The 14,481-nt window shown below is 42.1% G+C and overlaps 1 protein-coding gene across 3 annotated transcripts in view; it reads right to left on the reverse strand.

The window, feature by feature from the left end:
- Nucleotides 1-229: 229 nt before the first annotated feature.
- INSIG2 (insulin induced gene 2) overlaps nt 230-14,481 on the reverse strand; it is a 28,328-nt gene continuing 14,076 nt past the window's right edge. The window contains exons 2-7 of one of the 3 annotated variants that reach the window (XM_045032780.1): nt 12,908-13,188; nt 7,461-7,795; nt 4,218-4,342; nt 1,596-1,762; nt 1,014-1,113; nt 230-413 (exon numbers count right to left, since the gene is read on the reverse strand). In XM_045032780.1, coding sequence (XP_044888715.1) covers nt 372-413; nt 1,014-1,113; nt 1,596-1,762; nt 4,218-4,342; nt 7,461-7,704 — 678 coding nt within the window. In that variant the 5' untranslated portion in view covers nt 7,705-7,795; nt 12,908-13,188 and the 3' untranslated portion in view covers nt 230-371. Of the gene's footprint in view, nt 414-1,013; nt 1,114-1,595; nt 1,763-4,217; nt 4,343-7,460; nt 7,816-12,907; nt 13,189-14,481 lie in introns of those variants that run through there. The other 2 variants (XM_045032782.1, XM_045032781.1) reach the window with 2 other exon arrangements.

Below are 14,481 nucleotides of genomic sequence, written 5' to 3' on the forward strand. Positions count from 1 at the left end.
TTCCTCAAATTGCCTAGAAAAAATGAAGCAGAATTTTCAGCTACAGTACAGTAACTCAAAGGTCTGTTTGGCACTGTAACATTGTGGAAAAAGATGGTAAACCTAGTTTAAACTGGCAAAAAACCAATCTTGTCTATGAACAAATATTGTCAAATGTATTGCATACGAGTGTTACTTCACAGTAATCAGACACCAAGGTTTCTAACTGACTTGCAGAAGCAGCAATCACAGATTGCAATAACGTGTACCATTCAAGGGGGGCGAGGGACTGCATTTTGGCAATTTTATAGTCAAAATGTTCCTTATAGCATGTTCTTCCGACAGTTGTTTGTCATATATTTTCCTGTATAAAAGATGTATTTTGCCTTTCCTCAGTCCTGGTGAGATTTTTCTGCAATGACTTTGCATTCATACTGCAAAACAACCAAAGAAAGTGAAAATTATTTGAGAACAAGGATTTATACAATGAAGTTCTGAGTTAGACAGCTGTGAAAGGGAGGGATCTACCTAGCAACTGACACAACAGCTCTACTCACACTTTCCCCAGATCAGTTCAGGCCCCCAAACTCCCATGCTTTTCAGGATACCCTCACCAACTACAGTTCATTTTGTACACAATCTGTGCAGAGTGCTGGCATTCTATGCTTCCTTGCATAGCAAAAGAGAACCTAAGTACATTAGCTATTAACTTAGGGCTTATGCAGCTTTTTTCCCCCAAACATGGTGTTCTTATTTTGGCCTTAATCCTGCAAAGGCTTGTGCACATACAGAATGGAATGAACACAATGAAATGGGGAACCCTTTAGGATATGTGGGGCACTCAGCAGCGGACAGAACTTCTGCTGGTGGCAGGGACATGTTGACCAAACCGAAAAGCACTGTCTCTGGACTTCCATCTTAGTCCACATTTGCAATTTGAATAACTGGTTGGTGTTTATTAGGAAAGAATTTTTTAAAACCAGATAATACTAGCCCAGTACCCTCCCCCGCAAATAAAATAAACCCTCACTTACCATTGCCAGCTGCCTACCAATGTTCCCCACAGTAATGCCACCAGCAAAAAATATACATGGTAACCAGGAACGAACATAAAGGAAATCTGGAGATGTATACCTAGAAAGGAATACAAGTTTGCATTGTTATCTGTTTACTGCCAACATTGAACTTAACCCTGTGCACAATCCTTTCGTCAAAAAAACTTACATTTTTAAAGTTAGGCACAGAGATAGATATACTGAGAAATCTGGATATGGGAATAGATTAGCCTAAAGATACACACACTTGTAGTAGAAAGTTTGATTTCTTACTGCAAATACCAAATTTACTACCCATCCATTCATTCATTCATTCTAATATCCTTTCTCTGTTTGATCCAGGTTGTTTTGCTGTTGCTAATGTTGCAGTTTTACAACTCCAAACCAAAATCTCGGTCTTACACACACATAAGCACTCATATGAATAGTCCAATTACAGTAAAGTAAAGTGTTTATGTCTAAGCAAGTTTGGGGCTCAAGCTAAGTCAGATCTACCTTCAATGTTCTTGTTTACTAATCTAACATGACCACCACTTAACCAGAAGAAAAATAAAGACTCACTGGTAAACCCCATTGTAGACCAGAAGCTGTGATACCAAGGTGGCCAGAAAAGCAATTCCTATTCCAAGACCAAAGCCACTTCGTGATCTATCAAAGGTCCACCATAGTCCAATTGAAAGCGCCGCTAGCGTAAGAGACAACTGTATGTTGTTGGCAAAATCCACTTTCTGTGGTCATTTGTTAAGGATCACTTTTAAAGTGCCAACTTCAGGTGAAGATCAATATTTACTTTAACTAACTTTTGACCTGAAAAATAACACAGTCCTACATAATAACACCACCTAGCTCTTGCATAAACACGGCTCTCTTCACTTAATACAACTAAATGGTATACGAATACTATAATAATAATTTTAAAGTATTTTATCTGAGTTAAGAAAAATATTTACTTAAAATGTTATTTTATGTTTACAATATTTTTTAAACCCATAATGTTGTCTCAGGACTTTGTTACAAACTGTACAAGTGTTTTAAAGTACAAGGAGACTAGCCAGAAATTAAGTGGAATACCAGATTTTTTGACAGATTTACTGTAAAAATATTACTGTTCAGATGAAGAAGTACCAATGACAGTCCAGCCTCACCTGTTGCTCCTTTAATATCCTAAGGTTAAAGCCTTAATTCTACCATTAAATTGCCAAAATACCATATATCTTATGTTGTTGCCTACCGAAATACGGTCATTTGGAAAAACAAAATCTATTTAATGTTAATAACTATTACACGTTTTTAATTAGAATAGTATTTTTATCTAGTAAAACATTTATTCAGAATCTTGTTTGCTTTTAAATAAGCTACAGCTATGCAAATATGATAAATTAATAATCCTAGACACGTTTTGTAGCACTTTGTCCTCTTCAAAACACTTTGCAAATATCAACTAATTCATTTTCTCAAAATCTCTATAAGAATGTACCGTTAAAGAGAGATTGTTAACTTTCATAAGCCTAAACTTAGATTTAGGGGGTAACAAATGTACAGGTAAATAGGTTGTCCTGGTCTCAACCACGGGAATCCACCGGCCTGGAGAAAGATCTAGTGCAGTAGTCTACAAGAAATGGGGTAAACTGGATGGTAACAGAGAGAGAATGGCAGACACAAGGACACAATGACCAAAAGTCAGATCAAATGCTGTTATTTTAAAGTGAGATGAACTGAAGCTCAGGCTTTTCAGGAAGCCACTTAGAAGAAAGTAGAGTTGCTACACTAATAATTGTTATGGAAGAGGCACTGCTTCCTTAAAAATGTGGAATGGCTGATAGCAAACTGCAGAGGTGTTTGCTGAAAGTAATCTGACTCATGAGGAGTTCACCACTCAATTTTCAAGAAACATGTCAGAATTTCTTAGGGTCCTTTATCTGAATGTGCCCACAGTCAAGGGATGGTCAGAAGTTGGTGGCATCCATGAGATCAGATGGACACGTCTTCAAATATGGGAGAACTGAGGCCTGCAAGAGAATATTAGCAGACCCTAGCTTTGATAGCGCCAACTTTTCTGGCCACACTAGATAGGATGGGGTATTGTGGGAAAAGAACAACATCCATCCAAAGGTAAGGCCACTTGAATGGGAACGCAGCCCATTTTCCATGCCTTCCTTTGGCATCTCATTTCATCCATTCTCTCTCTTCTGGTTCTCTTTCATCTGGAAAGAAGAAAGAGAGCCAGCACCACATGGCTAGGGAGTTTTCACCACCACACCAGCAATTCTCTGCAGACCATAGTCTGGGACCTGATGCTAAAGATGAAAGAATGAGCCTTCTAGAGATTCTTAATTGTCTTTTTAATTAGTTATCTTTGAGTCTAGGTTTGGTAGACTAGTTAATTGCCTTAACTTGGAGAGGGAGACCCGATACATGCTGACACAAAGCACAACTGCTCATGGGTTGTCAGTGAGGCATCACAGTCCATTCTGAGGATGTTTTTGTCCAATGGGCTTCTGGGAATCATGACTCCTTCATCCAGGGCTAGTATTAATCTAATGTAAAGTTGTACATGGATTTTTGAGAATTCAGCAGAAAAACGATGGATTTCACATCATGCCACATTGACTCACTTGTAACTTCTCTCCTTTCCGCATATACTAAGGCAAGTCACTTAGCCTATCTGCATCTCAGTCCCCCGTCTGTAAAACAGGGATAATAACGCTTATTCGCTTTTGTAAAATGCTTTGAGATCCATGAATAACCAATGTCAAGTATTTTTTTCCTACCAATTTTTTCCCCATGCTTAGCAAAGTGCACACTCTTCACTGATGCTGCTACACATGTGAAGTTTGGTCTTTAAAACTGTAACTGTATTGAGTTTACAATAAGTGCAAGAAGAGCATAAACTCCTTTCCCATATGTACTTTAATAACTCTAAAAAAGACACAAATATATATTTAAAAAAACTGGGTGAGAGATTTCAGTTTAAGTGGTATTTCCAGAAACTTATATGCATGACCTTCATTAACTAGTGCAGCTACTGACATTCTATAACAGTTTTAACTCTAAGCTACACTCTGTATGTTCTTTTAAAACATTATACATCATATTTTAGAAACATTGTGAGCAGCTATTTAACCTTTGGTTCACCAGAAACTAATTTGTTACTGCAAACTTCATTACCACATAGAAGGATACAGCACTAGCATGATTGATACCCACGAAGACTGCTACACATCGCATTACACTGGACCATTCTCTCTTAAATTTATGTGGCTCTCCCAGATGTCTGTCCATGCAGGGATACAACAACCCAATCACAGCTGTGGAAATATGAAAGAAAAAATTAACAATTAAAACATCTGCAATATTTAGCTGCACTAGAGACAATCTAGACCAAGATGCTTCTGCAACCATAAAAAAAAAATATTTTTCAAACACTGTCAAGATTTAAAAATAAAAATAAAGGCATTTCAGATAGTTTAGGCCCAAAACATAAGTTATTATTAAAAGGCTGCCTTAAAATTCAGTGAAAACAGCTATATGTTTGTAATTTAAAATTCCCCTGCTGCATCTTCAGCCACAGCAGCTTTGCGCTGGTGCATAACACCAGGAAGGGGTGAAAATAAACTAAAAGTGGGATTTTCTAAACATTGTCAATACTTTTCCTGAAACACTCACTATACGTAGTTCCACCTATAAAGACAGTTGCTACCCCAGCTGGGAGGCACACTTGGAAGTGCTGTTTAATGTTACACTGTTTCAGTATGTAAGAAGCAGGGGCTCAGGAGGTAGCTTTGAATTCTAACACCTATTATGGTGGTAGGTTGGATGCATCTCACAGGAGATGTTTTCCATGTGCCAGAGAGGAACCTGATCTACAGGGTTTAAGAAATAAATGAAAAATCACCAGTGAAGCAGCATCAGAAATTGCCATGTAACCAGCATTCTAGCTGAGGACATGGGGCCCAACTGATAGGTTACAGTGGCAGATGAAAAAAGTCTCTGCAAATAGCACTGATGGATGGCTATGAAAAATCTCTCTTCATTTGTGTCTTTGGGATGAGTAAATTAGGCCTAATGCCTAGGGGGTCGTTCGAAGAATTACATATTTTGTGGTTTTGCATATCTGCTTACAGGGGGTGATGGAGAGGGAGAAGTCATACCCCAGAGACATATTAATGTAAATCAGGTTGTGTAGGTAGGGGTAGCAGAACAACACATGAGTTATCCAGCAGATCACCTTGAGTAGGTTGCAAACATTAATCCCTCAGGTAGCACTTGTGTGCTAGACAGACAGGAGCAGGCGAGGAAGAATTGTGAAACATTCCTACAAAGAGATACTGTAGTATTTAAAGCTGGAAGAAATCGACTAAGAACATGCAACCTTGTAAGTCAATTTCAGCATAGAAGTTCAGCTTGTCACCTCAAAATGTGACAAAGCCTGAACCTTAGAGTTTCCTGGTAAAGAGTTTGTAGGTATGTAATGGTCTCAATTGCTTGCTAAGAGAGTGACACTATTGCAAATGGGACACTGTCATTTCAACTCCCAGAACAAATCCTTTAGGTAGAAACAACTGGAGTAGACTGTGCACTGAAAATAGTGTGGGAGCATGGTGTGTAACTAAATGAGAACAGTAGGCATACCGCTGACCCTTTAAATCTTTTCAGAGCCTGTCTCCCCTCTCTCTTGTAAGCCCCATGGACATAAAAGGCGCATCTTACTAACAGATAATTTTACAGAGCTACATCCATGTATTCTCTTTTACAAAAGAAACCTGAGATCATTCTTACTGTAAAAAGACATAATAGATATGTTGTTGGATAGCTGAGCCCTGGTACAAATAAGAAAGAAAAAATCCTTCGAGATGGCCAAATCAAACTGCTCTATCAGTAAATCAAACCCCTCATGAGCTCTATGTCAAGACAACCAATTTAAGCATAAAAAAATATGCAGCAAATACAGGGCACCATAGCAGCAAGATTAGAGAATAAGAGCTATGTTAGACAGGCAACTTACAGATACAAGTATATAACTATGACCAAAATATTCCAAATACAGAGAGAACAAAACCGACATATTGAGACAGCTATTTGGACAGTTTCCTCTCAGATCAGGCTCTTCTATGAAATCTGTGGTGAAATGATTCAACACTATACCATAAGAAAAGTAAATAGATAAAATATTTGACTTAAAAATTGCCTTTAGCAAAACCCTGCTGCCAGAAGTGCCCAGTAGACCAAAGGTAAGTTTACTGATTTGTATTACCACCCACAGAGGCAAATGGACTCCTCACTCTTATTAAAATCAAGCTCAAGGAAGACACTGTCTTTAAAATAAAGGTCTACTTATAATCGAATTCCCCCATCCAGCTGCTCAGAATAATCCACTGGTGAAGTGTTATATTGACCCATGGGAAAAGTCTTACACTGTGTTCTGAAGCCCAAACTCTGTCAGACTTTTAAAGGGAGCAGATTTCAGAGAACATCCATTGTTAACAATGTGCCACTGACAAGAGCAAAGCAGCACCTTGTGCCTATATCTCCAGAGGCTATGGCTACACTGGCACTTTACAGAGCTGCAACTTTCTCGCTCAGGAGTGTGAAAAAACACCCTCCTGAGCGCAGCAAATTACAGCGCTGTAAAGCGCCAGTGTAAACAGTGCCCCAGCTAATCCCCTCGTGGAGTTGGAGTACCTGCAGCGCTGGGAGAGCTCTCCCAGCGCTGGCGCCGCGACCACACTCGCACTTCAATGTGCTGCTGTGGGAGCAGTCCCACGGCAGCGTTTTGAAGTTTTGAATGTAGCCATGGCCTTACGATATAGGGGGACAGCTGCGTTCTAGACCACGTGGAACTTTACAGATCTAAACCTGCACCTTGACCCGTACTCAAGAAGCAAACAGGAAGCTGGGGCAAAAATAGCATACTCTCATTACGGCTTACAGAAGACAAGGCAAACTACTCCATGCTGCAAAATCTGGGATCTCCAGGTTCCTTTCCAGAGTTGCTCACAAAGGGCATGGCAGTAATCTAGCCTCAAGGTTACAATCGTATGGATTTCAGTGGATTGCCAAATTCTGTTTTCCTAATCCTGAAAACGGAGCATAATCTTCTGACTCAAGAATTCAGCACAGCAGGGCTCAAACTAGCTAATATTTAGTCCTGCCTCAGTACAGGGGACTGGACTAGACGACCTATCAAGGTCCTTTCCAGTCCTACATTTCTACGATTTTATGATTCACCCTACAACTTCTGTAAAATGTACACCAATCTTTTGGAGAGGAAACAGATGGATGGGAAAGGGGGCAGGACTAGATCCAAAATTTTAAATCTTCCATATTTTTCTACTAATGAAGGATTTTTAATTTCCTCACTACCACCACCACCCTTCACACACACACACACAAAACATACAGACAGTTGGCACCTTCTGACATTACCTGAGGCTGTGCCACAGCAAGGTGGTACCCACCAAGCTGAAGAGAAGATGCTTGTGATCACATCTGGTGGAAAGAGCGTGACATTTCTCTGAATCTGTAGCAAGTTTAATACTAATGCAAGAAACACGCCAATAAAAAACAGCACTAATCCACGTATCACCAAGTTTATGCCATGACTGGTTACAGACGAAATGTATGGACCACACTTTTTTGATATGGTTGGTGCTGCATCGCTTTCTGCCATGACGCACTAGGCAATATCCACCAGTGTGACTGGGGAGGATCCACTTGCAGTCAGTATATTAACTTTCCCAATTTAGGACGTACCCCAAACCCTGTGAAAACAACAGACAAGGCTGAAAAAAAGAAGACATTTTTACAAAAATGTATTTTAATCTGTTAAAAAATATATTTAAAAATAAGTCAAGCTTTTCTGAATTTGCAGAAAATATAATTTACCTTCGGAAGAAGGCAAACCTCAACAGAACTAGCTCTTTGTGCAACAATGCTATTGCAGTTCTGTCTGCAATCATGCGTTAAGCTGATGAATATGCTGCTAAAAATAAAGTTTTAGCAACAGCTTTACATACTTTGGAGGGGGGAGAAAAACAAACCCGTGAATGAGTGGGACAGCATGGCTGATGATGTGGGACCATATGGCGCCAGAACAGGAAATAAAAACTACTCAGGAGGAGGTGCTTGCTTCAGAAAAAACTGAGTTTGTGATGACTCTGATGTGGAAGAAGACAATGAAGTGGTACAAGGGTATAGGTGGCTCAGAGGAGAATGAGGCATCTAGTTTCAAGGCAGCTGTGGAGTTACACACTTCTTTGATCTTCAAAAGAACCCAGTAAAAAGATCACAGTGTAGAGTGGGGAAATGAAATTTGAGAAAAAATTTGCAGGGTGAAGCCAACAATCTTTGTAATAATTGAGAAGGTGAGTCTTTGGAAGCTAGAAGGGCACACAATCCCATTACACAGAAATTGTCATGAAGGCAGCACAGATTTCATTAGAATTTTAACAGCGTGTTAAGAAAAATGATTCTCAACTACAAAACAAACAGTGCAAAGAGGTAAAGAAACTCCACCTTCCCATCAGCATCAGAGCACTCCATACATACATGCCCAACTCTGTACACACTAGATATGAATGGCAGAATTTCCTTCCCAACCATCTTTTTTAAACCCATCAATTTAAAACTATTGTTTTACGTGGATTCAACATCACATTCATGTAGGACATGGACAGCTTAGCCACCTGGAACTTTAAAGAAAACAAACGTTTTTAAATTTGAAACTGCCAACTGGTGGCAGCTTTCGGTAACACTTACTCATGGCCACATGGATAGAGACAGAAGTAGAAGACTCCTTGTTTCCCCATTCCATTCCTAGTGCACACCATACAGTCTTCAATACTGTCTTAGGATCCGCAGCTAGGCAGAAATCCATACTTTTTGAGAGGGTTACCAAAGAGGCCACATAAAGTGTTGCCCTATCCATACGGAACTTCGTTCTTGTGGATTTGGGCATCAATTCACTCATGTGGACAGTCGTAATGACTCCAATAGGACTACGCTTGTGAGTAGTTAAGTGTGCGACCCAGGTTTGTGAACCTGAAATGCTGCCATTATTGTGGATACAGAGGGCTTACTTTTCTGTCCTCCTGCATCTTGGGTAGTCATTTACACCAGTGCTAAATTTACAACACTACCAGATCTGATGCAGCTCTGGCATGATGGCCAGATGATAAATCTCCATTACATTTTTAGTTATCTAGAATGGAGCAGCAACATCTTAAGCGACTAAGACTTTTAAAAAAAAATATGAATGTGGCAGCTTATCTCACTGCTGCCACTGCAATGTCATGTACTCTTGCCCCTAAAGAGGGGGAAAGAGGAGAGCAGGGTAAGGTTAATAAGCATCATATAAAATGAGAAGACAGCAAAAGCAGCAGCTAAACATTATCAAATCTGATTACTGGGATAAGCCATGGACCTCTAGCGCAATCACTGAAGTTCCAAGTAAGAATATGTCATTGCTTAAAGAAGTAAAATAAAAAGCATGGGATTGAAGGGTCAACACGGGGGAGCAGTGTGGTCTTCTATGTAGAACTCTGGACTAGGCCTCTGGAGACCTGGCTTCTATTCTTGGCTCTGCCATTAGCAGGTGAGGTGATTTTGGGCAAGTCACTTCACCTACCTGTGCCTCAGTTTCCTCGTCTGTACAATGGGGATAATGATACTTTGTAAGTGCTTTGAGACCTACTGCTGAAAAATGTTATATACAGCTTGGTATTATTATTATTATTAGTTACTAGAGAAAACATATTGGCAGTAGTATGGATGGAGTTTAATAATGTAAGCATACACAATATTAAAAGAATTCAGCAGACAATGATTTATGAAACTGGCAACATTCATCAACCAATCACAGGCCTTGCCCATGGCAGGAAATTACTTGTATTATAGCAACAGTGCAGCTGCAGTGGTGCTATTAACCGGGCAAACTCTGCTGTGGCCCAAACATTTTTACCAGTGTCACCTTGACCGCTCAGAGCAAGGAAAGGAATTCCCTAGTGCAGAGGCACTTATACAGAGTATGAACATGTTTACAGCAGCGAGTGCTTTCCCTTGAATTAGCAGCATGGTGTATTGGTTAAGAGCAGGCAAAGAGGACACAGGACTCCTAGGTTTTACTCCGGGTTCTGCCATTGATTTGCTGTGTGATTTTAAGGGAAATCAACTTACCTCTGTTCCTCAGTTTCCCCACCTATAAATAAGGGACAACAACAGACCAATCTTTAAAAAGCACCAAGATCCGATGTTTTTGCAATGTATTATTAATGTGCCTCCTGTATTAATTGCAGAAATTAAGATTTCTGAGGGAAGTTACAGCTGTGTGTGTGGTAAGGGTGTGCGCCTATATATACACATTAATCAAAATCAGTTACATTTTATCCAAAGCTTCCATCCAGGTCTGAATACTGCCACCACAGTTTACAATTTGACTCTACAACTTTGCTGTGCCATCACCTCTTGAAAAGCTGTAACAACGCAGGAAAGCTACGGAGCTGGCATCTTTACAAGACAGGCTCGGCTCCAGTTTATCCCTTCTGTGGCACACCACTTCAACCCAAACTTTTTAGTGAAGGGAAACTGTGCCACATGAAGGCTTTGGGAGTCACGTACAATAATGAAATTATCACCTGAGATTTTTTTTTTCCAGTCACTGCAATGTCTCTAATAGGAAAAGCATCCTGAAACTGCTCCAAAGTTTACCAGTTGAGCTAATCAATAAGGCTCATTTGTGTGAATCCCACAAATAAACTATTCTTATGCAATATACAGATGTTATGCAAAACATGGTGGAATGGAAAAGAAGACTGAGTTTCTTAAACTAAAAATCTAGCACTAGGTGATGAGAACTGGGAAATGAAAAGCTACCATTATGACACCAAGGGAGTTTTCTAATGTAGACAAGGACTAAGTTTCCCTCTTGACATTAAAATCCAGGAACTTCACCTCAAAGCCAAGTCAAAGTTCCCCCAAACCAATAGCTTCTCAGGCTGAGGTGGTTAAGGCATGTCAGTTTCCTGGCCAACAGTACATAAGGGAGTGATGTGGCCAGCATCACATCGGACTGACTTTGACTGCTTAACCCAATGGATCAGGTACCCAGTTTGCAACTGAGTGAACTGGAAGTGGCCTTTCAGTGTGAGATCAAGTTAGACTTGAACCCAAGACAAGCTTCGGGATTGCAGTCAAGCACCTTAACCACTCAGGTACCGCACTAATAATTATGCAGCTTTCCCTGTCCTGCCCTGCCCCTGACTGATTCTTGGCCTTGCAAGTCCCATTCATTTGGAAGGAGACTGTGAATCATTTTGGATTAATTTGAAGGCTTTTTTTTTTTTTAAGTCAATGTAGTGCTTATGAGAACTACCAGCCTGACAGCCCTGGAAAGCAAAAGCATAGAACAGAACAGGTTCAGGACAGACAATAGCAGTGCAAGTTTCTCCACTACAGCCTGCCACTGTGGCTCTGGCTCACGTTTAGAGATAAGAGAGTAGCTAGATGGCAAGGTGAATTCAGACCTTCATTAGTCTGCCAACTAGAGCATCTGCTGCGGGGGGCCCTGGTGCAGTAGGGCTCAGGCAGGTTGCCTGCACGCCGTGGCCTCACACTGCTCCCGGAAGCAGCCAGCTGGTGGCATATCCTTGCGGCCCCACGTTGCGGCAGGGGGGAGATGACTCTGCGTGCTGCCCATGCCCCCAGCACCATCCCTGCAGCTCCCATTGGCCGGTTCCAGCCAATGGGGGCTGCGGGGTGGCGTGGGCACCGCACAGAGACATGCTGGCCCCCTCCCCCCGGGGGCACGCAGAGACATGCCAGCAGCCAGCCGCTTCTGGGAGCGGCGTGGGGCCATGGCATCCAGCCTGCCTTAGCCCTGCTGCGCCAATGGCTGGGAGTCCCCTGTGGTAAGTGCCTCCCAGCAGTAGCTTGCACCTCACACCACTTGCCCCAAGTCAGAATCCCCTCCTGCACCCAAATTCCCTCCCAGACCCTGCACCCCCCACCCCAGGTCAGAATCCTCGCCTGCAGCAAAGTCCCTCCCAGAGCTCACACCCCTCACCCTCTCCTGCACCCCAGCCCCAGCCTGGGGCCCCTCCCGCACCCAAACTCCCTCCCAGAAAGAAACTCATATAACAGCTCGTCTAAGGTAAGAAGTCGGCTATTTTGAATTAACTTAACTATAGTCTACGTGTTTTAAGACTGAAATGTAACCACAGAAGGGCTTTACGTTAATTAAAAGGCGAGTTTAGTACAGCGTTAATAACCTCGGTGCCATAACTGTGATCGTTCTGGTTTAAATGAGGGAAAAGACCTGCATACAGGGGCCTCGCAAAATGTACTAGCCCCGGGCACACAGGAGGGTTAATCCGGCCCTGCATACGCCAACAGTGGGCTGGCAACAACTCTCCGTGACTGGGCCCGGGCCCGATGGGAAGCAGCACATTGTTATTAATCATTTAGGGCCAAATTCGGCCCTTGGACCGACGTATGAAATTCCTGCTGCAGTCAAGACGGGGCTTGTGTGCCCAGAGGGCAGCAGCTGAGCCTCACCCAGGGCCGGATGTGGACGTGGCACCTTCTGACACATCATCCAGGGCTGACTCCCACCTGGGGGGAGGCCACTGCCTAGGCTCCCAAAGAGGGAACCCCGGAGCACCCCACTGAACACGGCGTCTGAAGTCCCGCCCTCCAGGGGGAAAGGTTTTAGCAGCGGGACGTCCCCCGCCTAGACAGGGGTGCAGCGGCTCTGCCCCATGCCAGCTGCATCCCCCAGAAGGCACAGTCCGTATCTCCCCCACCCCGACCTACCGCCCCCGCCGCAAGCCAGTGCCCAGCCCCAGCGGGAGCGTCTCCTCCACAGCCCGCTTACTTACTCTGCCTCCGCCATCTTCTCCCGCCCCTGCCTCAGTCTCCGCCTTGCGCAGGCTCCGCGGCGCTCAGCTGGGCCGGGGCGAACAGCTGACTCGGGGCACGAGGGATTCCGCGGGGCCCGGCCGCTGCAGGCGAGCTCGGGGCAGTCGGGCTTCCGCGGGGCTGGTCAGGGCGCTTGCAAAGCACGGACCGGAGCGGAGGTTCCCCTTTGCTCCTGTAGTGATGAAGCAGGAGGCGAGCAGCCTTCGTTTCCAGAGGCGCTGGGGAAAGGGGAGGTGGGGACCTGCCAGAAACGAGAGAGAGACGTCAACAGAGAGAAATTCCCGGAAACAGTGCAAGAAGAATGTAGTATAGTCCGTAATATACAGAGAGGTAGGAAATGCACCCATCAAGCAACGGCTAAAATAAAGCGATAGTGAAGAAGGAGGTAAAAGTGCAAACAGAAACAGTAATTCAAAGAAATAACCAGTGCTAAGAAATGGGAGGGATGCAAGCTAAAAAAGGCACAGTGGTGAAAAAACGGAAGTGAGATAGTGCTAAAACGGGGGAAGGGGCAGGAATTGTTCAAAGAAAAAGAAATACAACGTCAAAAAAGTCTTTTTAAAAGACTGAAAAAACGAGAGAGAGAGAGAATGAGAAACTGCAATAAGAAATAATCTGTAACAATTAAAAAATACTATAGCTTCGATCCTGTAAACGGCTATGCAAATGCTTAACTGTACTCCCATTAGGGTGACCAGATGTCCCGATTTTATAGGGACAGTCCCGATTTTTGGGTCTTTTTCTTATAGGCTCCTATTACACCCCCCCCCCCCCCCCGCCGTCCTGATTTTTCACACTTGCTGTCTGGTCACCCTAACTTCCATTGATTTATTTTAAACCTAGCCGTACTGACTTTGGTGCAACTGGTTTTAAAAGAATTAAGTGTTTTATGCTTGAAAAAGAAACTTCAGTTGCAGTCTCTGAATTCCTTTTTCTCCATTATATTTCCTTTTATAAAATTATTCTTTACATGTCACCTTCAACTGCATTTTTTTAGATTTTTTTTTCTGTTAACGCATTAGCTCATCGACTTCAGTGAGATTACTCCAGAATAACATTAAGGATGTGTGTAAAGCATAAGATTGGGGCCTATGAAATGAAAAAAATGGGGGCTGGGAAGAAATACTAGAAAATAAAAAAAGAGAATCCGTGCACTAATACTTAAAATGCAGAAAGAATGTGTAAAAGAGAAGCGTATTAAAAATGCATTTTTAGAAGTCTATTTTTTATATTTTGTATTTTTGCAATTTAAAAGTATAACAAATGAATAAAAGAGCAATTAATATATAAAAAAGTAAAATTCAATGAATGCAACTGCAGTTCTTTTTAAAATGCAAAACATTGGCCTTTGTTATGAATCCAGTTCATTACTAAAACAGGAAGCACAAAGCTGAGTCACTGTGTAAAATCCTTTTGCTTTCAACTTTGTTATTTTGGCACAGTATAGTTGTGCTTAATAAATATCACTAGCAGGGATAAAGATTTAATCATTGGAGATCAATTTCAAAGATAATAATTATTATTATTTTATTTA

This window comes from Mauremys mutica, chromosome 10 (genome assembly GCF_020497125.1).
Source record: "Mauremys mutica isolate MM-2020 ecotype Southern chromosome 10, ASM2049712v1, whole genome shotgun sequence".
Lineage (NCBI taxonomy): Eukaryota > Metazoa > Chordata > Testudines > Geoemydidae > Mauremys > Mauremys mutica.